The sequence below is a fragment of the Trichoplax adhaerens genome, genomic scaffold, assembly GCF_000150275.1.
Source record: "Trichoplax adhaerens TRIADscaffold_2 genomic scaffold, whole genome shotgun sequence".
Lineage (NCBI taxonomy): Eukaryota > Metazoa > Placozoa > Uniplacotomia > Trichoplacea > Trichoplacidae > Trichoplax > Trichoplax adhaerens.
In genome coordinates, this window is record NW_002060944.1 from 3,242,526 (window position 1) to 3,269,025 (window position 26,500).

The following is a 26,500-nucleotide window of genomic DNA, read 5'->3' on the forward strand; positions in this document are numbered from 1 at the left end:
ATCTTAGTACTCAAGAATTAATTAATTCACTTATCATCCTTAATATTAAGTAGTAGAATCATTCATGTAGATGAACGAGTAAATATGACTTGGTCAATCACTCTATGGTGATACTTGATTGTGGCCACCTTGTATTATTCTGGCTGTAATAACAGTTTCTTCCAAACGAAGAAACGTTAATGGAAGGCTAATCCAATATCATTAACGAGAATTTAACAGAATAGTACATTATTGATAGTATTCTTCTAGTTTTACCTTGTACGATGATAATAAAATACAGAGTACAATAATAAATCGGTAATCTTTAATTTTAAATCAAAGAATTAACGATATGACCACTCACTGACTAGATTGAGTGAAAATAGGATAGTAGCACGGATGCTACATTCAATATGGTAAATAAAAATGATCAATAAGGGTACAAATATGAAATTCTGATTGAGCTGAGCTTTAATGTCTTTTCATAATTGCCATCAATTTATCATCCAACATAAATTGTAGTCTTTAAAATTGGATCATTTCCAATTTAAAATCATCAACAATATCGAATGGCTTAATTATTTTCCTCGCCATTCCATCGCCTAGTTAAACTATTATTATTCCATTACGGATTGTTCAAATGATAATGAAAAGCAAATTAGTAAAAATTTTTTAATCACTAAGTTAGTGGAACCATGATGGAATTAACTTTGTTCTTTGCGTTCAATCTAATCTTCAGCTTTTTGGTCACCAAATTCCACAGCGTTTGAATTTCTTTTTATAACGCAGTTCAACATAGCACGCATCGCATTTCTATCCGTAAAAGATTGTATAACTCAGATTAAGAGTTCGAGGTCGCGAACCTATAGTAATAGTAAAAGACTATTACTCGGTCATTACACTCGTAAAATGGAAAGGTGAATATTTTGGGTATTAAATGTAGGTAATCAGTCTGAATGATGAGTACGAGCATACTGGTAGTAATAGATCATCCGCCAAGAAAGAGTACTGTAACATTAATTATAATTACTTGCACTGAAATTTTAAATTCAAACAAATTATATAGAACTTATACCGTATGCCTCGATGTCCATAGGTACAAATAGTCTACTATTGCTACTTCGTGCTAATTGATACCTATATTATATCATCGGCATATGCTCTCATATCATTAAAATAGGTTTCGTATAGATCTACTGTAACTCTAAGATTATGCATTAACCCATATATCTTACAACATGGTAAAACGTAAAAATTACCCTCATTTCTAGCGTAATTAGAATATTTTCTATTTATAAACACTGTAGAATACATAAGCTTGTCTTAAACCCTGATGATAAGCTATCTACTACAGTATATATCAATCAATACAACAAATTTATACGTAGCTATCTAATACTATCACAGAAATGCATTAATTTTAATAAAAATGAAAGATTTTTATTTGATTCAGTCATGGCATTGCTTGAGTAATTGTTGATTGAACAATGATTTTATTTTCTACTTATAAACACTGTAAATTCATAAGCTGGTCTATAATCCCAATGATAAACTATCTATTATATAATAATCAATACAATAAATCCCTACTTCATGGCGATCTAACATTGTGAAAGCAGTACATTAATTCAATTAAAAATGGAAATTTCTGTTTAATTCAATCCTGGTATTGCTTGACCATTTTCTTAATTGAATAATAAATCCTTAACTATGAATTTATCGTAAGCAGGATATCTAAAGCAAATATATGAGTTAACGTAATTAATTCTTGCTCTTAACAAATGCAATTTCATCATCTGCTGATATTGTCGACTAATTTATAATAAAAATTATATAAAAAGAATTATACAATTTATTTCGATGTATTTACGATATTACATTTCTATTAGAGAATAAAGTTTTTCTGGAATAGGTTCATGATTTTCCGTATATTATGGCTACTTTTTTCTGTATCAATACCTATCAAATAACGAATACAATCGATACAAATCCATTACTTTATACTTTTGCACGTATAAAGCGTCAATATAAATCAACTTTTCATTTAACTCTTAATCTTTAAGCTACGTCTAATATCTAAATTTCATATTAACATTATAAAATGCTAAATTTTTTAACCGTAAACAGCTCAGTTGTTAATAGAATAAATAGCGACTAGAAATTCTACATACCTGTATATTGACATTCCACCTCATACCAGTACTAACTTTACCCCATCATGCCCAACAATTTTTTCATTTTTGGTACTACTTTACCGCATATTTTCCTTAATGCCTGGTAGTTTTCTATCTTCTGCTAGGATTGAATTAAAAATAACTTCATGTTAATTTTTGATGATGATATAATCACGTATTATTTCCTTCTTAGTAAGTAATTTCTATATCTTTCCAGCATTCATAAAAATACTCCCATTAGTAAAGCTGGAAAATAATGTCTTTAAATAATTTATTCGCAATTAATAAATTAGATCATACTATCGGATCTTCCTACTGTATTTCCGGGTAAGATTCTGCTCGTTAGGCCATTCCTACTTATTTTCTGGTACTAATTTTAAAATTTCATCAGCTTTATTTTATGTTAAATTAAGAGGGTCAAGAAAAATAATCCCATTAAATATACGAGTAATATAAATCATTAATTGCTTAGGTTAATTACTTTAATCATCACTGAGACCACAACATCGGTACTTCGATCAGTTATGGATTTATAAATTTGTTAGAGGGTCGAATTTTAGCGAAGCACCGACAACTAAAATTAATTATAAATCTAATCGAGCCCCATAAATGTGACCTTTTAGTCTAATATGAACATTTTTCTACGTATCTAGAGTCATGCCAAGAATACCAATGGCTAAATCGAACCGATCAATCAAGTGTGAATCTAATTTCAGACGTAAAGTGTGACGTGGCGTTAACTGTTAACTATGAAATTACAAATAGATATTAACGAATGTAAAGTTTCTAATGGTGGCTGTCTAGATCGATGTATTAATACACCTGGAAGCTATCACTACCAATGTTTCAAAGGCTTTATAGTTGCCATGGACGGACATCAATGCATAGGTGCATTAATATTTTACGAATGTCTTAATTTTTACCTACTGTAGCAGGGAAAAATGATAACATTAGCTACCCTACAACTGTAGGTACATGCTACTGTTTCTTTTTTGTTCCGTTTGTTACCGCTTGCTAAGAATATAATATTTTCCGTAGATACTAAAAGATTTCGGTAATTTAAATTCTTGTCAGACGTTTCAACTAAAGTTTAAAAGTAGGCGTGAAAGTACTGCTTAAATTATAATAGCCTTCTTCAAAAGTGCACGATTATGCAGTATTGATTTGATAATTTGGTGATAGGAATTAGTTGTAGCATTAAATGAGATACAATTACCTTCTTGTGTAAGCGTAAAGCTGCACTCGTATATATTTTATGCAAACTAATAGACCTTAGTTCTCTAGTATAATAACGGTAATTGCGATATATTGAAGCATTGACTATTATATAAATATGGATCCTAACATCATGCACCTAAATTAATTGGTTTTCGGCTAGCCCATTAATCACTATTCCATTTCGTACTGAGGATACTTAGTAAAAATCTTCTGCAGGGATTAACTTTGCTTATTCTCCAGATACAAGAAAAATATCAAATTGATATGACCATTTCGATAACATATCTATGCAATTAATTTGCGATTATTATTTGTATGTGTACCATATAAAATTGAGGCATTTACGAAATAATGCTGCACTTTGCAATTTAAAACCTTGCCGACAATATAAAATCATTGCTGATGATTCAAGACTAGCATCGCTAACTCCTGGCAATCAACTGGGCCCATTAAAGTGTGATAAAAACATTACTCGGTCGGAATGTTAGGGTTAGAAAAATAAAGAGTAAAGGAGAAGGCATGGTGCTTCCAACAGTATGTATTCCAATGCTAAAATGTCATACGCTGTCTAGTGGATAGATGAATGGCAAGCATCCTACAGGTTTGATGATTATAAAGGAAATGCAAAAAATTTATTTCGTATTTATATGGAAACAAATTATATAATGAAAACATAGTAAGATAGATATTAATAAGAATTTACTAGCTAATATCAATTTAGGAGCTCATAAAAGGAAGCTAATGTCCTTTCGCTATCTCTTATCCTCTAAATTTCATGACAGTTGAAGAAGGAGTAGTCACCAAAAAGTCTTGTTTTAGCTATTTCAGCAATTGCTGCTATACATCGGCTCTCGTCAGAGTCAAGTAGTATAATCGATATTTTTTCTATCAACTGGCATCGAATATATCATGCAATCCTCAAACAAGATATTGTACCAGTGATTTAAGTAAGTTTCCTGGATCTTGATAAGATGCTGTATAGTATGTAATGCTAAGGAAGTAGGAATTTTTTGTGAAAAATTTATAAATATTTTACTATTTTTTCATCTACAGATGAACCATTTGGAAATTTAAAATTAAAAACCTCGTAACAAAATTATGTACCCAAAATAAACCAGTACATGAAGTTTTACAGGCTGAAAATTAATCAGCAACGGTAAAAACTATACGAATCAAGGCATGTGGTTATTACTCACCATTACCCGTATTTAGACAACCTTCGGCCACGAAATTGTACTGGCAAACTATAATTAGCTCGCTAATAGTAACAACTAAGCAATCTAGTGACCGATTATTGCTTCTGTAAACATCTTCTTTTATCAACTTAAATTTTATAGGAATTAAAACTTTTGCTTAAAAGCTCCTTTGCAACAGCAATGCCCTAGAGCAACCAAGTTTTGTTACCTAATATGTCATTTCATAAATTAATGTAGGTTGATAGTCCAATTACACCGTGGATACTTTAGTATTAATTCGATACTAATGACATTTAGGACGTCTGGTACTACCGATTTCAACTTTATCCACACACATTTACCAAATAATTTGGTATTCCGGTAGCTATAGCAAACTTCCAAAATACCATAAAACTAACTAGACCATCAGGCAGGTATGCATATGATAACAAGAATATGTATGTGATGCATACTCTAATTCAAGCATTATTGCAACGCTATTTCACAACTGAGTATCCGGTAATAAGTCAAATTACTGTTGAAATTGTATAGCGGTATCCCCCAAAAACAGAGTGCAAAGATATCTTCTAAAGAGATGAGACGAAATCAATCGTGTAACGAATATCACCTAACTTATTCTATAGGTAGATGTCATCTTAACCCTTGCATTAATGGCAAATGCGTTATTCGTAGCTCTGGATCATTTTATTGTCAATGCCAGTATGGCTTACCGAAAAATCATGCGATACAGGTATAATAGCCATGAAATTAACCTCATACAGTTACCTCATCAAACTCATTTTTATCTTGCTACTATCGATTTCTTCGTATAGAATATTAAATATGTTATAGTGTAATTCTTGCAATGTTGCATGCACAATCTACCAAACTTTACAATTTTAATTACAAAATCGATATGATGATAGAACTATACAGAATATATGTCTATCTTACTGTGTCCGGATATCAGTAAATTTCGGCTAAGATTTTGAATCATAAATGATATTAAAAAGTAGTAAGACTCGATGTATAGAATTAATTTCGATCTTGCATCCTTTTAGCAATTAATTAATGTTTTTCGAATCCATGTTATAAGGGACGGTGTATTGACCATAAAAATAAATATGTATGTCTGTAGTCAAGGAATGACGGGTACAAATTGCGATCAAGGTAAGAATAAAAGTGGCGATGAAGAATTGCTATAGTATCAAACTCTACCTTAATCCGTAGCTCCTTTCTTTCATTTTAATTATTTAGTTATGATAATATATACAGTAGTAATACTATTTTATAACTATAGCAGTAGAAATAATATACTAATAAATATGCCCCATTGTACACTACGTCTTACAAAACCAATAAACTTTCTATATACTGTCATCGAAAGCGCGAAGTATTACAGAACCTAACTTTTACTTAGATATTCAACTATTAACATTGTTTTATTGTACTTATAGCGATTTAAAATCTACTCCCCAACTCTCTTTCTATCACAGATATTAATGAGTGCTTAAGCAACAACGGTGGTTGCATCCATTTTTGCAACAATACCTATTCTAGTTACTTCTGTTCATGTCCAAATAATCAGCTTATTGGCATAAATGGCCGCACATGCGATGGTATGATCTGAAGTATTTTATACTATTATACTTGTAGTTGCTAACTATCAGACACGGCATCTAGCTTTAAAGATAATCATAACTTAACAACAAATATGCATTTGTATTATGCTTCAAACGATATCATTCGATTATAATTACAGAGCCTTGTTTAGCAAGCTCTGTTCCACTCAACGATACCGCAGCGCAAATGAAAAGCCCAACTATTTTTCAAGTAGCAACGGTGACCAACCAATGTCAACTAGCTTACAGCAATTCTCTAGATACCTCGAAATATAGGTATCGATCCAAAGCAAACAATAACTGCATTGCTATAGCAAAGAGTTTATCTAATTTAAAAAGTATACTAATTTTAACGCGATTCTCACTTTCAAATAATGTAGAGCAAGGTAACAAATCATTAGTCTATCTAAAGAGCACATACTACGAATTAGTATTCGTATTATTAGTCTCTCTAGTATGTATTAGAAAAGCCTCTGTACTAATTGATATCGTAGGTTTATGCATTTATTCAGACTCTGTCTTACAGTTAGAACCTTTATTTTAATTACAAATATTTAGTGATATTTATCTAAAATGAAACATAAGGAGAGATATTTATATAGTAAAAAACATTAAACTAATTTTTTCATCTAATGTCTATTGTTGCTAATAGTAAACTCTAGTGAATCTGTCGAAATAATTGATATATGTTATCATTTTGGCCTTCAATTATGCTCAAAATGATATATGTTATCATTTTGGCCTTCAATCATGCTCAAAAAAGTTGCCCGTCCAAATCAAGACCTGTTCAGGCTATTATGTTTATAAAATCGATAGCCTAGCAGCATGTTACTTAAACTTTTGCAGCAAAATTGTAGGTAATCTATATTTAATCTCTCATAACTAGCAAATGAAATTGAATATTGTTCTCATATATTTTAGTGAAAGTAATATAATTATATAATAATCTGCCAAACTCTATATTGCAATAATTTTAATACCTCAATTCTCTTTCTTTTGACACCAGAACCTAATGCCCTTCCCAGTAAGTTCAATATTCAGTCAACCTAGCCATAAATTGCTTCGATAAACTAAAACTTACATATTGATGTAGTAGGGATATCTTTTTATTTTCATATTCACTTCGCTAGTTGATTTATATATATATATATATATAATTGCACTAATTTTATCGCTTAGTTGTGCTTGCGAAACCGTTACCTGTGAGTGGATCGTAAACGGTGCATGCGATGGAAGAAACTGCACTAACTGGAAAAGATGGAAAGGACCAATACCAACCGGTGGAACTGGTCCTAGAGCTGATCACACCCGTGGAAACTCTTCAGGTACCCCTAATTAAGTCAATAAAAATGGCATTTCGCTCTAATCAATGTTGCTCAATAAGTGGAAAACAAGAGCGTTGAAATTATTTTCAAGTAACAACTAGCATCTATTCTACATGGCAATAAAATTATCGTCACGATATTTTTCAACCATATTTGATAGTACCCAAGTAAGAGTTATGAATAGATCTACTCTAAATATTTCGTTGTTATGAGAAGATTTATAATTACCGAATCCAAACATATCTGCAGCATTTATCTTTATTTGCAATATTAATGAACGCAGTTCCCGCACTATTGCCTTACCACTCGTATGCTCTCGTGACTCTATTAGCAAATATCGTATGTCTATCTTAAATGGTAATCAACAAGGGTATAAATAAAAATACTGGTAGGTAAGTATTTTATATAATCGAGCATTGATAAATATCTACAAAAGTTTCGTTTCAGTTTTATTACATATTAATATGTAATATCAATTATTAGAAAGAACTGGCTCCCGCGCTAAAACATATATATTGAATTTGACAGGGTATCATATCTATGCTGAAGTTTCGGCTCCGCGAAAGACAGGAGATCAGTTTATATTCGATAGCCCGAATTTTGTTACTACTTATCCAATCTGTTTTACATTTTGGTTTAATATATATGGTTACGGAGTAGGAGAATTACTGTTACTAGATAATCGCGTCAAGATTGCTTCATTGATTGAAAATTATGGCTTAGCTTGGGGCCAAGTCAAAACAACTCTTAAGACTGGACATCATCAAGTAAGTAATGCAGTAATAGATCAGTCATATTAAGCGAATCTAATACAGGAACCGTAATTACGTATTTCCTATTCAAAATCTATATTATTTTGATATAACAAATGCTATATTACAGTACTGTCTTACCAGCTAGAATTTTAGGGTTATCAAGCTTACAGTATTTTGACATTATTCTTATTAATTCATTTTGCACAACAGCTAAAGTTTATTGCATATCGAGGCTACGGCGTTCTTGGAGACATTGCAATCGATGATATTGCAACTTTACCAGGACCATCCAGTAAATACTAAATTTAGACTTGCTTATTACTAAATTTTAATTATGTACCAGATTATACAATAATTAGAATGCCAACTTATGCCATAAAATTTAAACTATTTAGAATTAATAGATATTAATTTTCTGTACATTTGGTAATGTTATCTATATAACATTACTGGTAAATAATGAGGTAGTCAAGTGAAATATACCAGTAGTAAATTTTTAATTTAAAATCTAAATATTAAATTTAATCATTTATATAGGTTCAATGACATGGACTGAGCCTATAATCGTATATGGTGATCAGTAATAAAAGTTACTTCACGTGATATTATTTAGCAAGCGGGAAAATCGTAAATGAATGTTACAAGATCCGTCCAAAATTACCTGTTGCTAGAAAACGCTCTTATGAATGATATTATATCCTAAAACACTTAAGCAGCATATAACAATTTATAATACAATGTGAGTAATATATATCATAAGTGAAAATGTGTACGATCTGTCAAATGTTTTTCATTTTGCTTTGATGAGACTACATGTGATTACTTGCGTGACATCAATTGTAAATTTCATGTAACTGTTGTAGCAAAATTGTAAGCTTTACTTATTGGCGGCTTGTATTTCAAGAAGATAAAATAATCTTCAATCTAAATTTTATATTTTTAAATAATCTCATCTTTCCCTATTTTATTAATTATGCTAAGGCAATACTTTATTCCGTGACTTAATTGTTTCTAAAATTATCATGATACTGCATTGTAGTTATTTCTAAAAATAGTGGGCTTAATTTCTAACTTCTAAATAAAAATTTTACGGATTAGTAAAGAAATCTTTAAGATAGATAACTAAGGATAGATTTCTAGCTTCATCAAATGCAAATGATATTTTTTGATTTCGTAGAACTTAGATTTAATTTTAACTTCTAATATGGGAGATATTCTTTTTCGAAAAGATTCTTCCTTATACCAACTAGCCTTTTATAGGGCAATTAGACAACATATTCATATAGTATTCTACCTTTAATCATCACATACTTTGGAAAATAATGTCATCATCTCATATTTTTATTTTGAATATATGAGTATGTATGTTCGTATCAGTTGTAGTAAATGTAAATACACCTATAGTACATGACGTATCAAGCTTAATTTAAAATTTTTGGGCAACTTTTCTAATTATGCCAACTGCACTTTCTGCTACTCAGTTCAAAAATATTGTAGAGAAACGAAAATTACTCCTTGATTCATAAAGTGAACGTAACCTGTAAGTATAAATAACCTAGCAAGTTTTGCTAAAAACAATTACAAACATTCTGCTAGGACAAAGTTTTCCCCTAGCCTTTTATTTATTATATCCTATAAGGAAAGTATTTCTATTTGCCAATTACAGCATTTGGATGGAATTTTCCCTCGGTCAAAGTCCAGTATCTTAATATAGCCTTAACTAATATTACGTCCCAAACATAAAGACCAATCATAGCGCATCTATGACTATTTATTTACCTATAGGCAATACAATTACCGATTAAGGTTTCTGAAGAAGTTATAATCCATATTTCTTTAAGATTATTAAGCTGCATCGCTAATATTGATTGCAACTTGGATTGCAAATAACACGTTACTACTAGGATAGTATGGAACGTGAGATATGAGATTTATGCTAATTCAGTTATTCAAGTGAGGCCAGTGATATTAGACATGGTTAAAATGAGCAATAGAGTTGAATAGGATATTGCTGTCGAGATATCATTTAAGTATAGGATCATTCATATGATCTACTATGTCGTCATTTGATCTTCTTCATCATCTCATTGATAAGGAGAGAGGTTTACTCTAGTTAATCCATGTTTTGAAAAATACACAAAATTATCAACAATAAAAATATATAGTAGGCCGGTGTATAGTAGCTATTGATTGATCATGTTATAATAAAGGATCTGATGCCATATTTCTAATTACCAAAACATTATCCATTGTAGAACCGATGATATATCCATTAGTATCTTTTACTGAAGCTGTTTTCATTACTATTACTTCCTTAATTTGAGTCTTTCCAGGGATATGCTTAACATTCTTATAATTAACATTATATTTTGACAACTATTTATAGCGGAAGAAGGAATTGCTACTCAAAAAATTTGTTTTAATTATGGTAGCAATTGTTATAAGATGTCCTTTAACATTCAAGTGAAAAATTGCATAACTTATTTTGTCTATCAGCAGGCTCCACTTACATGTAATTCACGATCAAGATATTGCGTTAATAAAATGAGTAAAAATGATTTCTATTTCTGAAAACTTTAAAATGCTGGCACTATAATTTATACCTGTACTGACTTAATGTAGCTCATTCAATAAACGCAAAGTACAGGAACTGCTGCTAAAATAAAGTAGGCATATTAAAAGATTAACTTTAATGGAATGAATATCTTTATATCATGACAGATAAATGTAGGTTTCTACAATGTGTTCGTGGTAACTGCACATCAAACGGCTCAGATAGCGTTCATTGTATTTGTGAGTCTGGTTATACAGGGATACTTTGCGATTCAGGTAGATTATGATTTTTATCCTTATTACATAGCAGTATCCTTGTCGTATAGAAATCTTTTTCTGCATATTGAAGCTATCTGCTTTTCTTATCTAACGCATTTTTATTATTATTTCTTATCCATTAATGCAGTCCTCATAATGTTATTTTAATTTCAATTGCAGCTCAGGGTATTATCATTGGCGTATTAATAGCGATAAGTGTATTTACGTATTTTAAATTATCCATTTGTAGATATTAATACATGTCTATCCAATCCTTGTCGTGCTGGTAACTGTATCAATCATGACGGAAATTTTACTTGCCAATATCCGAAAGGCTTAAGTGGTGCATGCTGTAATACATGTAATTTTTGGAAAGATATCTAAGCAGTGTAACTAGCTTTCGTATATTTGACATATTAGAATCAAATTTTCGAATGCCATGCAGTATAATACTGTACTAAAGGCATGGGCAATAGAGGACGACGTAGTTATATTTTAAGTACGTTAACACCTATGATCGAGCAATCTATATTTATATCTCGTTAGTCATTACAGAGTCTCATGTATTTCATACGGATTCATCTCTTGAAGGAAGAAATACACGCAATTTATATTACTGCGTACAAAATTAGCTCATTGTAGTACTTGGGTTTTCAACTCCTTAGATTCGCAATCGTCTAACTCAAAATCTGAGTTATTAAAATTGAGTAAATCTCTAATGTGACACAAGACCATAATCACAGTAGACTATTCTACTTCTTAATGCTACCGTACTTCAATTACTAATGTAATTAGCTGAAACTACTACACTCATTAAGAATAAAATTCTTACGTCACTGAAAATAGCAGTACTGTATCTTATTTCGATACTCTTATATGCATATTTCGAACCTAGCCATGGACTACTAGGAGAAGGTCTACTTCTAATAGTCCATGATCTAGGATACTTTCGTTACCTAAATTAACCCATTGAGGATGAAATTTTTATGTCACTAAAATAGCATCAATGCATCTTATTTCGATGATCGTACATGTGTATTAATATCTAAGACGTTTTTTTGCGCAGTTTAAGTTTAAGTACCATTTACGATCGAGTAATATGATAAATTCTCATGCACCATTACTCAGTTACACGAGTAGTATAGTATAGTATCCATGTTGATGACTGCTTTTCCCCTTACATTATCAAAATAATTTTACTATAAACTGTATCTTGTTGGGACATTCTTGAACGCGTATTTAAATCGAATTTGCTTATACTCTAATTAATCCTAAACTAGATTATAATTATACCGTAAGGATTTTTTAATTATATATAATAACTGAGATCGGGTTTTAGCCGTAAAATATATATATAGATCAAAAATCAAGATCCTGCGTTTTCTGATATCCCAGTACTATTATACATTCGCATTAACGCTAAATCTTGATTGTAGATATCGACGAATGTATTCACAATAATGCCGGTCGTTCCACACTTTGTAGCAATCCCTATGGAAGCTATCGTTGCTCTTGTATACTTGGCAATGTTTTAGATGCTGACAATCATACTTGTACCGGTATGATAATTGATTTTTATTCGATATCGTTACAGACGAGTTATAATAACGTTAATTTCTCTATGATAGACATTGTATACTCGGCATCTTATACTAATCGTTAATGATTACTGCTTATGTTCATGGAGTGCAAGACCATTGTGGTATATGATTATCGAATAACTAAAAATAGTTCATTGACTTGATACTGTAGATCCTTGCAAAAATCTCTAACTAAGCTGAATAATACATTGCAAAATAACCTAAATCTTTTCCAATTTTATGGCAAAACCATGCAATGCCGCTTAACTCTCAGTCACAATACGGTTAACAGAAAATAGTCTAGATCCACATTATGATCGTCAATGTACAGAATTAGCAGCCAGAATCGATACCATTATAGGTAAAAGGAATTTCATTATAAAATATCCTGTAAGTATATTTTAATCATGCATAATGATAGCCATTGCGATGTATTCTATAGTGTATTTAGGTTCGTTAATAATGCCAACGTATGCTTTCGATTTGGTCCTTACAACTGCTCTACCGTAGTATCAGTTCAAATCAAATTTTGTACAGAAACTATCATACTCTATTACCTTGATGAATTATCAGCATGCTACTTAGACTATTGTAGCCATATTGCTGGTAGGAAATGACTAAGTAGACTATTATTTTATGGATAGGCTGCAATAACTATAGAACCTATCTAGATATATACAGTATTTTCTCTCCTGTTTTTGTGTTTAGCTGTTGCCAAGAATTATTATCCGATTCGCCTTGTCACCGGCAATCGTACATTAGGTATAGTATTAGTTCAACATAAGGGAGAATGAGGAACTCTTTGCGACGACGGATTTGACATGAAAGGTGCCATTGTGGTTTGCAGGCAATCAGGATTTGCTAGAGGACTATCTTTCCATACTTCTCCTACTCCTGGTACTGGACCGATATGGTTCGATAATAATCGATGTTCCGGAAACGAAGCATACATAAGTGCGTGTAAACATGCTTCTTGTGGTATTCATGATTGTAGTTATAGCGAAGACGTCGCTAATTTGTCAATGATAGTGATATTTTAAATTATCTGTCTTGAATGATAATTTTGCATATTAATATCAATACTAGCTTAGATGATATTATGTTTGGCACTATAGGATATTCACAATACCCGTACGTGCTTTCCATCAAATTTGAATAACCCTTGTCTCCTATTCAACGGTATGGCTAACTTGAAAATTGTAAAAATTATACAGTACATTCGTTTGTATATCATTTACTCTATCTAACTGCTTGGAAAAGTTTCATGATTCAATAGCACTAACGCTTATCTTAACGCTCGGCTGATTTTGTTTTTAGAGAAGTGAAATATCTGTGTAGCTACAATATAAGGAATTAAAATTAAATCAATAACAATAAAATCAGCTTTGAATTAAAAATGTGGTATAATTGCGGTCATTTTTTTTTCTCTTTTTGTCTCTTTCTTCATCTATCTATCTGTCGTAGTATTAATAGAGTGACTTCGTAAGGGTCAGTCTTAGATGAGCACGTATTTGAACCTCATATGATTATAGAACCTTCTAGAATACTCAGTCTATGTATATTATAATAACTACTAATAAGTTCTAGAATATTCCATGATAGATTATATGTATGAGCGTTGCTGTCATACTTTATTAGTTCGCACTTATAAGTCTTAATAAAGTTCTGTTCTTTGCTAATACGTTGTCTCTACATTTGCTCGAGAACTTATTACACTATCTATGCGTATTTATTTACCTATTGATATATCTATATATCTATTTATCTGTAGGATGTATGTATCTATCTATTCTTCCATCTATCTACTCATATCTACCGGTATCTAGCTGTCTCTCTGTCGTTCGCTAGTGTTCGTAAAGCTTACCTACGGCGAAAACAACGTTGCAGTAAATCGTCTTCTACCTTACTGCTACTTGACACTAGTACTTGCATTGGCTAATCGAGATAGCTTGCGCAAATCCAAGCTGTCAATTCCTCTAGCTTCAATATTATCGACAGTATTCATCTGTCCAACCAATTAATCTTGTCAGCAGTATGCATGACTGGAAGATGCTTACTGTAGAAATACTGTACACCCTATCCTATGGCATCACTTCTTGATGCTGGCGTTTACGCGTACAGCATATTGAATGACTTGCAAAGATTGTTCTTTCCCTTCATCATCTTATTAAGTTAACGATAGTTCTATCAATAACATTGCTATGGCTACGGTAGTAGTGTGGCTTGCGGATACTTCCGGATAGCACATGCATGCAATCATTATTTTGTTCATTAAGCAAATGAATTAATGTCTGAGTTTTCCAGTGTTGATTACAGTTGCATTGTATCCTGTACTCTGCGTACAATGATTGAGTCAACGATTGTACAATGTGTACATACTGTCGAAATCCAGTATCTGTATGGGAAGTCGAGGACTATTGAGGACTAGTGGTGATTACTTTAACACCTTAGTACAGAACGGTACTTCTCCAGTGCAGTACTGTAAGTCACGTGATCACTTTACACTATACACTGTACACTGTACCGTATGGTACTGTACTGTACAGTGTACTGTACAGTACAGTACAGTACTAGAAAGCGTATTGAAAGTTCTTACTACAGTACAGTACTGTACCTGTAATGCTCTGCATTGGGCTGGTCTTGTACAATGTACAGTACTGTACATCGTACTGCATCATAGTTATCAATGAAGCCCTTTTTGGCTTTATGGAAGCGTCAGAAAGTGAACTACTGTTCGTCTTCCATCATACTTTGTTCCATAGAGCGAATTCGGTGCTTAATCATCAAATGCACCCATTAAGAAAGAATCGACTGACATCGTAACAGCATACAATTTATCCAGTTCTGGGCTTTGACTGTACCGCAATAGGGATGTTAAACGGCTACTGTCAACATTCCGCAACTTCTCCAACCCGATGTGTGTACAGTACTGTACTGTGAACAAAAAAACAATGTGGAGGCCAGCCTCTAGGCAGGATCTCTATAATAATAAGACTCATGCTTACCACTTCACTACAGCAGTCGAACAACAAACAGTTCAACCGGCTGAGTTTACCTTGTCACACACACAGCGCCTGACACAGGTGTTGCACGTTCTTACAGTAGTGACACATTGATTTGAGACAGTGCAAACTGTCACTTCAACTTCTCATATTGTACTGTAGTACCGTACTGTAGAGAGTGAAGAAAAACTCCAGGGTCTCACTCTCCCTTGGATACCGTACTGTAACGTACAGTACAGCCCTGTACCACGCCTAGCATCGTACTGTACTGTACTGTACTGGCGTACTCAGGGAAACTGCTTTGAAAGTTCAATAGCTCTCTACTTCCCTTCGAAGAGAAGAAAATCGATCCTTGTCTTTAAAGAATTAGTCTTAATCTGTTCTTTAATTCCAATAATTCAACAATTAGCTATCCAATAACTGCTATTCCATTGGTGTATAGGATAGTCTAGCTTATTCATTCGTTGTATCGAGAGAATAGTACAAAGCAAAAAATATTTCACTGGACGACTTGCCGATTCTCTCCAGTCATCGACAGTAGTCTTTAAGGTGGACTGACTGAATGAGGAAGGAAGGAAAATGGAAGATCAAAATATTCCAAAAAATGACGACCAATTAGCGTGGAAATCAGCGGCCAATTGGCTAGCTGAAGCGAATATTATACCTCACGATAACAAAGTCTTTAGTCCTGATGCACAAGTTTTCGATCTGGTTCAAGTTTTACGTGATGGTATTCTCCTTTGCTATCTAGCAAGGAGACTTAATTCTCAATCAATACCAGATCATAGAACCATTAGCACTCAGAAATCGCAGGTAAGACTCAATAATTTCACTTTTCCTCTTTTCCACGCTAATAGCTGCCTTCACAGTGTCCCATCATACAAAATTAATAGGCTGTTGATGATAGGTATCTTTTTGTTTGCTGGTTTAACACGGTACTAAACTGGCTCGCTAGTTTCCTATTTCTTCTTGTCCAGAGTGTATTATTGATCATCAATATCAACTTGTACTGCTTAGGCGTATACTGTACGTGTATAGCCTGGAGATGATCATGTTAGGTATTTTTCTTTCAATTAATCAATGACTGCTAATAGTAAATTGGATAAGCTGAAATCTCTACCACACTGTCTATCTGAAGCAAATACTTTTATCATCAACTCATCGTATCAATGACGAATTTATCTATGCAATAAATCAAAGTGACCGCATCTTTCTGAATTTACCCTCCTTCTAATACTTGTAATTACAGTACAATAGAAATGGTCAAGATTGACCATTGACCCATTACATTTTAATGTCTAAAGTACGCTTACATGCCGCCAGAAATTCTATCGATTGCGCTACATGATTAAAGTTTTGTTGGATTGTACTGCAATAGTGAATCGATTTAGAATTCATATTTTAAAGTAAGCAAGGCGTTCCAGGTTGAAATGACAATTGAATGAATTTGCATTGATCCATTGGGAAATAGGACAGATATAAAAAAATCAAATTTATCATTCGTCAATCCAGCAATTGAATTGAATTCAGTATTTGATCCGCAAAACACTTTTCTTCCCCCATGACGTAGGTTTGATACTTATACCGCCTCTAAGTTAACAGTTGCATTTGTATTCGCTACTCTAGCTATAAATTCTAGAAATTAAAGTTGATATCTACCTGTCTAAGCATCCCTACACATTGTTTGACTTATGACTAGATAGCCTGGTACATTACAGAATTGACTAAGAGATATGCCTGAAGGTTGATATACTTCAATTCCTAGTTATGACTTTTGTAAAGTGGAAACAGAAAATTTTAACGACTATACAACAAATTGTTCAATCAGCAGTCTTTGCCTGATAGTCATGTGAAGGAAATTGTAGGGATAATCTAATCCTAAGCAGTGATATTAATCTAGCATGAATTGTAAATGAATTCCTGATAGACTAAAAAATTCACCCATTTTAGCATTGATATCAATCAGCATGTCTCTTTCTTTGAGTTTAGTTTCGATGTAAAACGAATATAAAGCATTTCCTGAAAGCTTGCAACGAAACTTTCAATCTTCATAGCAAAGATCTCTTTACGCCTGATGAACTCTTACATATAACGAATTTTTCTAAGGTAAGTCAATTTAATTGACGTACGCGTATATTCGCATGCGCCCCGCGTACGATATCAGTTTGTACGCTTATAGCAATGTAATGTAATATTAATGGCCAATCTGTAGTATATACGGCTATGTCATTTTGTCATTTCCTTTGATTGAATAGGTTATTGTTGTTATGTAATTTGTTTCTGTTCACCTTTTTTTATCCCAATTTGAAGCATTTGAGCTAGTGATAGATTGAAATACAAGGCAATGCAGTACGATATTAAAAAAGATTGAATTTATGTGCCAAGTAATTTCTTTCCTTGAGGGGGTAACAATTTTCCTACTACAGTACATGCACATGTTATATGCCGTTTGGAAATACGGCAGAATAATTGCATGCACAACAACTCCACCTTTGTTACCTGATCTTGACTTATCAAGTCGAAATTAAGTAATCTCACATTAGCATGGCATCCAAACACTCATTAAATTAATACAATACTCTCAATTTCCTCAGCTTAACAACGTTTACTCTACATTATTGTGAGATCTTTGTAAGTTAACAAATAGAATGCTGACGACAGAGACTACCAATTATTTGGTATCATATACCTTAATTATCTTTATTTAATTCGAGTGTTTCATGACCTCGTATGCAATTTTTTTTATTACTATTGTGAGATAGCCGATTTACATTCGTCCAGAATAGTCCAGTCCAGGACTACCACGGTAGATAATTATCATCGTAGCGTATTCTTGTATTTAAATATCAGCTTGAAATAATATGTTTGCTCAAGTTAATAAATTAATTATATTATGAGCCCAATCTTCTAGCCAACTACGAGTTTAGTCAATGATGAATTTACTCTTAAACATCCCGTACAGTATTTGGTATTTGATACTTTACATTTGTTGATTAACATCCTTTTTGCTGTACCTAGCTTTGAATTTGCGAGCACGCTAGCAAACATTATAATCTTTCTAAAACATACAAATCTACTCAACTTGATTCAACCCTATTATAAACACTTATTTGATAACCAGTATATACGTATAGTGTCGCCGATACCTAGTTTAAAGTACGTATATTCGTGCATTGCAGTTATTAAAAAATTGATCTTGAACAACTGACCTACCTGCTAATTAAGAAATGTTATTGTTACAATTAATATCAAACTAATCGCTCTACCGTATTGTTGCAAGATGGCTTACGGCGACACCACGCAATACTATATAGTGTACAGTACCGTACTGTAATTTTAATTGTTTATTCGTTGTTTATTTTATAGACGAAAAAGTTGTTGTTATTTTCTTTGTTATAGCCATCCATTTTAAATATTGAATTATCTCTATAATGACTAACATTTATACTTGCGGTTTTTACTACTTGAGAAATTGTTGAAACGTATGATATTAATCACAATAATTGAGGCTATAAATTCGCTCTAATATTCCATGTAAACAGAATAATAGCATTTCCTAAACTTCCTAACATGTCATCTTCTAAGATATTATTATCGTACATATATTTGTGACACGTATTTGTATCCAAAGTATTATTGTCCAATGCAAAATTATTTGAAATGTAATTGAATGAAAAAATTCATAACGACCTTCGTAAAACAAAAACAATTGTTTTTAAGCTAAACTTTGAAACCCCTACTGTCACCATCTTGATGCATTTGCATTCTTTCTGGCTTAGGTAATGCATACATTGTCTGTTTTGTCAAGAACTAAAGCTGCCGAGAAGCTTAACCTAAAGTGAGTCCATTAGATCATATAATATTACAATAACTGCGATTTAATATGATTTGATATTGAAATGCCAACTCCATGATAACCTTTGTATCAGAGTGGCTAAATGTGAATTGCGTGTAACGTAGTGCTACATAGTACAAATGATAGGGAGTGAAAAGAATCAATCAGTTCGTAGTGGTACCGAAAAGATCTCAAACTTGTTGTAGTACTGCCCAAAGAGTTAAATATTGATTCGTAAAACTTCAGCAGTTTCGACCTCACTCGACGTTACTAACGAAGAATAATTATTCCTGTGTCATTCTATAGTTTAAAGATTGCGATATAGTAAATACGATAGCTAAGGTACTTTTTTGACATCATGTTTAATCTATCCTCTTCCATTAGAAACTGCGGCTTGATTTCTAACCAAAAAATGCAGAAATTGAAGTTGTATCATATTTATAGTAGTTGACCATTAATGAAATGCATGTACAATGTTATGCTACGCTATGATAAGATTTCGCATAGATTAATTAAAGTAAACTGCACTAATCGCTCTGAAAGTATTTTTGTGTGACCAGGTTGATTGCAGTAAGGTTGATTTACTAGTAGTCGAAGCCAGAATCTAATTGGATGAATCACATTAGCACTTTCTAATCCTATCATTAAATTACACATTGAAATAAATAGGGTTACGTCTTGACCTGCAACAGATCACTCGGCAAATACTGTTCAGTATTCTACCTTTGCCAGTTCGATCAGTCATTGCTTATAAGTAATTTCCGTTGTAATTGAATATTTAGTTTCCTACAAACATGCCTTCCTTACAAGTGATTACGTAACAGCGTGTAGTATTTCGCTCGACCCATAGTAGTACGTCCTGACTGAATTGATGTAAGCGTTGCAGTATTTAGTGATCGCCACAGATATGTAAAATCAATTTCACTTAACTAAATATTACTCTTTAACCCATTTCCATACTATATAATTGCATTAGATTTTCTTGTTTATAAATTTTCGTACAGTATTAGCTATTTATTTTGTGTTATTTTCGATATGTGAACAAAAATTAGACCGTTTTATGATAACCCTGAAGTTGAAAAAGAAGAAGACATTTACGGAAATTTAGAAGACTTAGCAGAGTAAGTAAATTTATTAATTACAATTTATTTTTAGTATTTATGTTCACCTATTTTACGGCAATACAGTTATCGTGAAGATTATATTACAGTAAGAAATTGACTATACAGTACTTATAACTTAGTGTGTGTACATACTGTACTGTATAGTTATAGACTACTTGATGAAAGTTTTTAAACCTAGTATAACACAGAATATCCTACAAATATGAGATACTTCACCTCTGTTTGCTATAACTATATGATGAAAATCAGAGGAGATTTATATTTTGATAAATATGCTTGTCAAATTTGTACATATAATTGGTTTTAGTTATATTATGCTATTTGATTTAACAAACTTTTTAAATCTGAAATAGTATTATATGCTAACTTTTGATATTAAAATTATATAGCTCACCTTATTCCATTACCTTACAAACGCTCATTGTCATTTACGAACTATAATAATAATAAATGAATTTTTTCTCAGTAATGACTTTCAATGATATTTAATTATTAAAAACGATTTTAAATGTATTATACTTATAAAACATTTACTATTGTTAAAATTGTACAGCACAAACGATATCATCGATCAAGAACCCGTTTATGATGTCGTGTATGATGATGTCAACGATAAGATTTACGATACGTTCTTCCCGAAAAGAGACGAGGTATATTTGATATATCTTTAATCATAGTCTTCATGAATCGATTCCACTTATATTTATGAATTATATTACTCATTATCCATTGATACCAACTTCCTTTCTTTCGTAATAATTTTCCTTATGTTTACAGTGAAAAATTTAGTAAATATCATACTACTTATTTAGCACTGATTTAAATAAAGCCATTTTGAGATCTTCTTAGTTATGTTGATCATGCTGTATATAGGAAACACCGAAGAAAGAGAAAAGAATGTACGTTTTTGAAGAGCTATGCAATACAGAAGCCCATTACGTTGGGTACTTACGAGCTATACTGGTAAAATATGCTCTTCATACTTTTATTGGACTTTCAGATCTTCTTCAACCCCGTGCTCATATGAAAGTAATGATTCTGTTTTCAATAAAGAATATTTGCGCGTATTTTTTTCAGAAATTTATGGATGCCGTACAAAGTATAATTTCTCATCAAGAATCATGTATTTTATTTATTAACACTAAGGTAATAATCCAACTTTTGCATTGTCTTTGAAGTTAAGATCTTGTATATCATACATATCGCTAATGCTCTAATTAATGTAGGACTTACTGGCAGCCCATATGAAATTCTTAGATCGTTTATTAGCTGCTCAGCGAAATAATGGGGTGGAAATCAGTGCCTGCTTTCAATCGATCGTAAGTTTTTATCTACTAATATCCTTAAAAGAAATAAGTATCCATCCACGACTCATAACTTCACCAACGTGCTATTACAGAGAAACGATTTATTTCAATACGGAGAGTATTGCTCTAATTATATGAATGCTGTAAATAAGGTTAGTAATAATGGATAACTTGCCTTTTTATTATTGATTTTGCAATATCATAACTAATCTCTTTTCTTTCGACTTTTTAGCTTGATGATATGACACAAAAGCGATATGATTTCCGATTTGTTTTAGACGTAATTTTCTATTGATCAATTTACTATTATACCTACTGTATGTTGTATTCTACCAATGCAATTAATATTCGATATCAATATTTGGTGTTGCTGCGATTTATAGTCTGTCGCAGATGGAATGAGTGATCAATTATCAAGTAAACGATGTACATTGAAAGAACTCTTAATCCTACCTATGCAAAGAGTTCTTCGATATCCACTCCTCGTATCGGTAATAGGACTTTAAATATATTAATTATTATAAATAGTGTTTTTTGGATTGATTTCCCAATAAAATCATGAAATCAAACGTAGATTGACATTTAAATCAAAATTATAGGAGTTAGTGAAATCTACGCCGTCATCTCATTCTGATTATGCAAATTTGCAGAATACATTAATGGTTTTGCAGGTAAATAAGTTCATGCTACTTTAATTGTAAACATCATAATGACATTAGAATTATGTTGAATGGTAATATTCCTTCTTCCAAATATTTACAGGATATAGCCCATTGTATCAATGAAATTAAAAGAGACAACGATGATTTATCTGTCCTTGATCAATTAAATTCCAGGTAAGACAAACTAAAATACTATAGTAACTATTCAACATTCGAAATTACTTACTTACCTTACCTGATTTGTCATTGAAATCATTTTCATTTTAGCATCGTAAGAAGCCAAGAGGTGTGTATGCTCTTACAACAAATCTCTATGTTTACTTCATAAATAAATTAATTTATTAATAACATCTATTAATTGAAATATAGGGAACTACTTTGCCTGACATTTTTGGAATAGGACGTCTAATTTCAGATGGTGACCTTAGCGTTAAAATCGTCGACGATAATAAGAAACCCCCAAAGTCGTATGTTAAGGAGATGCCTATTCTTATATATTAATGCTTAGAAATCATAAAGTCTTTGTCGGGTATTGTGCCTGTAACATACTCATGATAACTAATAATTGTCATTGTAGACGTTACTGCTTCCTGTTTGATTTAGCGCTACTTATTTGCAAGAAAATTGGCGTAAGTAACAGATAACGCATTTTAAAAGGAAGAGAAACCTTATTGTTGATTAATGGCATGGCGTATGTTTGTAGAATGATATGTATTCCTTAAAAGATGCATTATGGATAACGGAATGTAATGTCGAAGAACCTAAACCTCAAGGAAGAAGTAAAAAGGTAGAGGTTTAGTGTTATTATTGTTTAAAAACTCTACATTCAAAATTAAATTTAAGATCCAAAATTAATCAATATTATTCGTATATAGCACTTGGTCATGTGGCAAATGCATTCCACTAATGAAAAAAGAGGTATATATGGCCACCTCAGAATCATTTACTCTTACTCGTATTTTACTAAAATATACACTTCGTAGGTCAAGAACTATGGCTATTTCAGGCCAAAAATGAAAGTGATAAGAAAAAATGGATAAAACTCTTACAGAAGGCAAAGTATGTACATCCTTCAGCGTAAATAAACTGTATCTGTAATCCTGTAAATACGAGTATTATTATAAAAATCATGCCACTAAATAATTAATTATGTCTTTTAAATTACAGGAGTAAAGCTTCACCTGATGACGCCAAGAATGGTAAAAACTGTACTTAAATTATTTCAGTATATGTGTATAATTTTTTGGTTGTAAAAATTTATTCAATTTTCATGCAGGAGGACATCAGTTTGAATATTGCACTGTTCCAGTATCCTCTGTATGTGAATATTGCGGAAAGTTGTTATGGTAATGAACAGTTTAAGTATTATTGAACGTGTATTCAGTGCAATGAAAATCAGCTCACTATAGGATAATCTATGTTTCTTTTATAGCGGAAGAGTATACCAAGGCTATCGCTGTAAAAGTATGTCTTTTATAATCTTATGTAATCCAATCTCAGCTTAGTTTATCTTGCAAAGTAAATCTGCAAATCTGTTAATCCTTATCTTTAAATTCTTCCTGATCTGAAGCAATAACTGTTTAAATATTTTATGTAGATTGTGGTGTCTTGAGCCATAGGGAATGCTTGTCAAAGGCAGTAATATGTTCCTATACAGCCAAAAGTTAGCCTTCTAAGATTGAGCTATGAATTCATTTATATGTTATTCTGTATCCATTTTAAATAACTTGATCAAACTTATAACCACTAATAGCTCCCATTGGACGAAGGTATTCATCGTCGGATGACAACGTATGTCAGCTATGAATGTGATACTTAGTAAGCAGAAAGAGTACAAGCTAATAATAGTATGTCCGCAATCATAATATCAATTTATAGACTCTGGAGAGAAAAGCAGCAAACACCAGGTCTTCTATGGCTTTACCAGAATTACCATCTCAGGTTAAACCTGCTACCGCACGCATCCGAGAAATACAGGTAACTTCATCTTACCAAGATATAAAGTACTATCTTTCTCGAATTGAAATTAACAATTTCACTTTAAGTAATGGATGTTTCTCAAAAATTTTTTAGGCCCGTCCAATTCCAGAATTGTAAGTTTATGTGTATTTTTTTAATAGCGAAATTCAGTGGTAAAATTCATACAATTAATTAAAGATCTATTAATGAACCCGCTATTTCCTCAGGCCTGCAGAAGACAATTCTATAAACTCTTCTGAAAGTAAACGAATCCAGGTTTTAGAATCATATGATTGGTAATGATCTTATCGCAGATGATGCTTTCTTACGAAGCATTACATGATTACACTTTACAATGTGCTGCTGACGGAAACTTATTATTTATTATCAATTGTAACTAATGATAGGTTTGTTGGAAAGAAAGGACGCAACGACGTCAAATTTACTGGTATAAACCTAAACGGAATATTTGTTGTAAGAGAAAGTGAAAGACGTGTGGGAGAACTAACTCTTGATCTTCAGTAAATATTTTAATACTATATAACTAACGCTATTTGATATAAGTTTTAGAAATTCATAGAGATTATTTAAGACTTTTCCTGTAATTGTGCTTATTCAGATTTAAAGGTATCATAAAGCACATAAAAATAATGTACGAGAATGAAGAGTATTATCTGGTTGAAGTAAATCGGTTCAAAAGCTTACCTGTAAGATAGTAACAATGGTAATTTTATATTCTCGAATTTAGATAACGGTACCAAAATATTTGCTGTATATATACTCGTTTATAGGATTTGATCGAATACTACAAAAGTATATCGCTAAAGGAGAGTTTCCCGGAACTGAATACAAATTTAATAATGTCTTTTAAAGAAGCTCAAAATTTGAAAAACAATCGTAACATGCAAGGCAAATCAAGTAAATAGATCGAAATTTTTACTTCATGTTTCTGCCTATTAATTATGGTTATAATTTTATAATTTCTTTTGTATATAAATACGATATCAAAACAGTATCATAGGTATTATGCTTTTAAAGCTGCTTAGCAAGCCGTAACTTTGAAATAGCACTTAGCTTTCTATGAACATATTTTTTTAGAATTCGCTATCGCCCTATATAACTTTGATGCTGAAAATGAGCAAGAACTATCACTTAAGGTAAGATTATCGTCTGTCCCTTAAATTATATATTTTTACTTCAGATTTGTTGGTATCATTTTTAAATGGCAATAAATTTTATCACTGACAATATCTTAGATTAATGACAAGATTAAATTAACAACTACTACGTGTACAGAGATTGGTTGGTTACATGGTGCATGCAACGGAAAGGTAGTATTATCTAATGCAAAAATTATTATTATAAATTGATATACCGTTATTAGTAGATGTGCTCTCATACTTTACAGACTTTTATTGGCTCACTAGGCTATCTTAGCTAATCGAATTTAATTATCTTTTAATTTGTTATATTTTGTTCCTCAGACTGGTTTCTTTCCATCAAAGTACGTAGAAATTGAGTACTCTGATGATGAAAAATCTTCCTAACAAAAATTTGCATCAAATTTGTTTAAATTTTGAAAATCTTTCATGTAGTGGAATATTTATATCCATGATAAATTGTTAATTTCGGTAATTGGATTCACAATGATTGGAAAGTAAATATCTTGCGTTCAGGTCTTAATATCTGTAAATATGTTAATGCAAAACTAGTGGTTAAGGCAGGATGCCAATTTTTAATTGTATATTTTTTTAGAAGATTTATCATATATTGATGCCATAGTATACAGTATATACTACTGAAGTTCTTTCGGCATTATATCTTTAATTTATAACTGGTTATTTCATCCACAATATACAGAGATCAAAATATTGAGTTATAGTTGGTTGCATGAAGGTTTCTATTACTTCTATATTATAATAATATAGTATTTATTTTCAGCTACAAATTTCTTGAATTAGAGTAATAAGCT

General features: G+C 31.8%; 4 protein-coding genes across 4 annotated transcripts in view; all 4 read left to right on the forward strand.

Moving 5' to 3' along the window:
* The window catches only part of TRIADDRAFT_53246 (uncharacterized protein), a gene marked incomplete at both ends in the record, with an annotated part of 1,501 nt that extends 601 nt beyond the window's left edge, over positions 1 to 900 (forward strand). Inside the window, one exon of the mRNA XM_002109298.1 lies at positions 719 to 900. Within this exon, the coding sequence (XP_002109334.1) occupies positions 719 to 900 (182 nt within the window). The remainder of the gene's footprint in view (positions 1 to 718) is intronic.
* A 3,050-nt stretch (positions 901 to 3,950) lies between these two features.
* Positions 3,951 to 8,551, forward strand: TRIADDRAFT_53247 (uncharacterized protein; the record flags this gene model as incomplete). Its single annotated transcript, XM_002109299.1, has 8 exons — positions 3,951 to 3,972; positions 5,191 to 5,297; positions 5,608 to 5,716; positions 6,043 to 6,165; positions 6,309 to 6,444; positions 7,348 to 7,493; positions 7,977 to 8,260; positions 8,459 to 8,551. The coding sequence occupies 8 exons, from the start codon at positions 3,951 to 3,953 to the stop codon at positions 8,549 to 8,551; spliced, it is 1,020 nt and encodes a 339-aa protein (XP_002109335.1).
* Positions 8,552 to 10,304: 1,753 nt separating this feature from the next.
* On the forward strand, positions 10,305 to 11,443 carry TRIADDRAFT_53248 (uncharacterized protein; the record flags this gene model as incomplete). Its single annotated transcript, XM_002109300.1, has 4 exons — positions 10,305 to 10,350; positions 10,635 to 10,760; positions 10,970 to 11,077; positions 11,310 to 11,443. The coding sequence occupies 4 exons, from the start codon at positions 10,305 to 10,307 to the stop codon at positions 11,441 to 11,443; spliced, it is 414 nt and encodes a 137-aa protein (XP_002109336.1).
* A 4,777-nt stretch (positions 11,444 to 16,220) lies between these two features.
* On the forward strand, positions 16,221 to 26,075 carry TRIADDRAFT_53249 (uncharacterized protein; the record flags this gene model as incomplete). Its single annotated transcript, XM_002109301.1, has 30 exons — positions 16,221 to 16,454; positions 17,631 to 17,747; positions 19,421 to 19,479; positions 20,529 to 20,597; positions 20,632 to 20,685; positions 21,154 to 21,250; positions 21,474 to 21,563; positions 21,678 to 21,746; positions 21,827 to 21,919; positions 22,000 to 22,059; positions 22,140 to 22,187; positions 22,507 to 22,578; positions 22,670 to 22,743; positions 22,837 to 22,855; positions 22,939 to 23,036; positions 23,147 to 23,198; positions 23,273 to 23,356; positions 23,445 to 23,487; positions 23,553 to 23,628; positions 23,737 to 23,768; positions 23,846 to 23,915; positions 23,979 to 24,033; positions 24,448 to 24,546; positions 24,643 to 24,662; positions 24,756 to 24,824; positions 24,936 to 25,002; positions 25,320 to 25,446; positions 25,627 to 25,685; positions 25,785 to 25,859; positions 26,013 to 26,075. 30 exons carry the CDS (start codon positions 16,221 to 16,223, stop codon positions 26,073 to 26,075), a joined length of 2,244 nt encoding a protein of 747 aa, XP_002109337.1.
* Between the last annotated feature and the right edge of the window lie 425 nt (positions 26,076 to 26,500).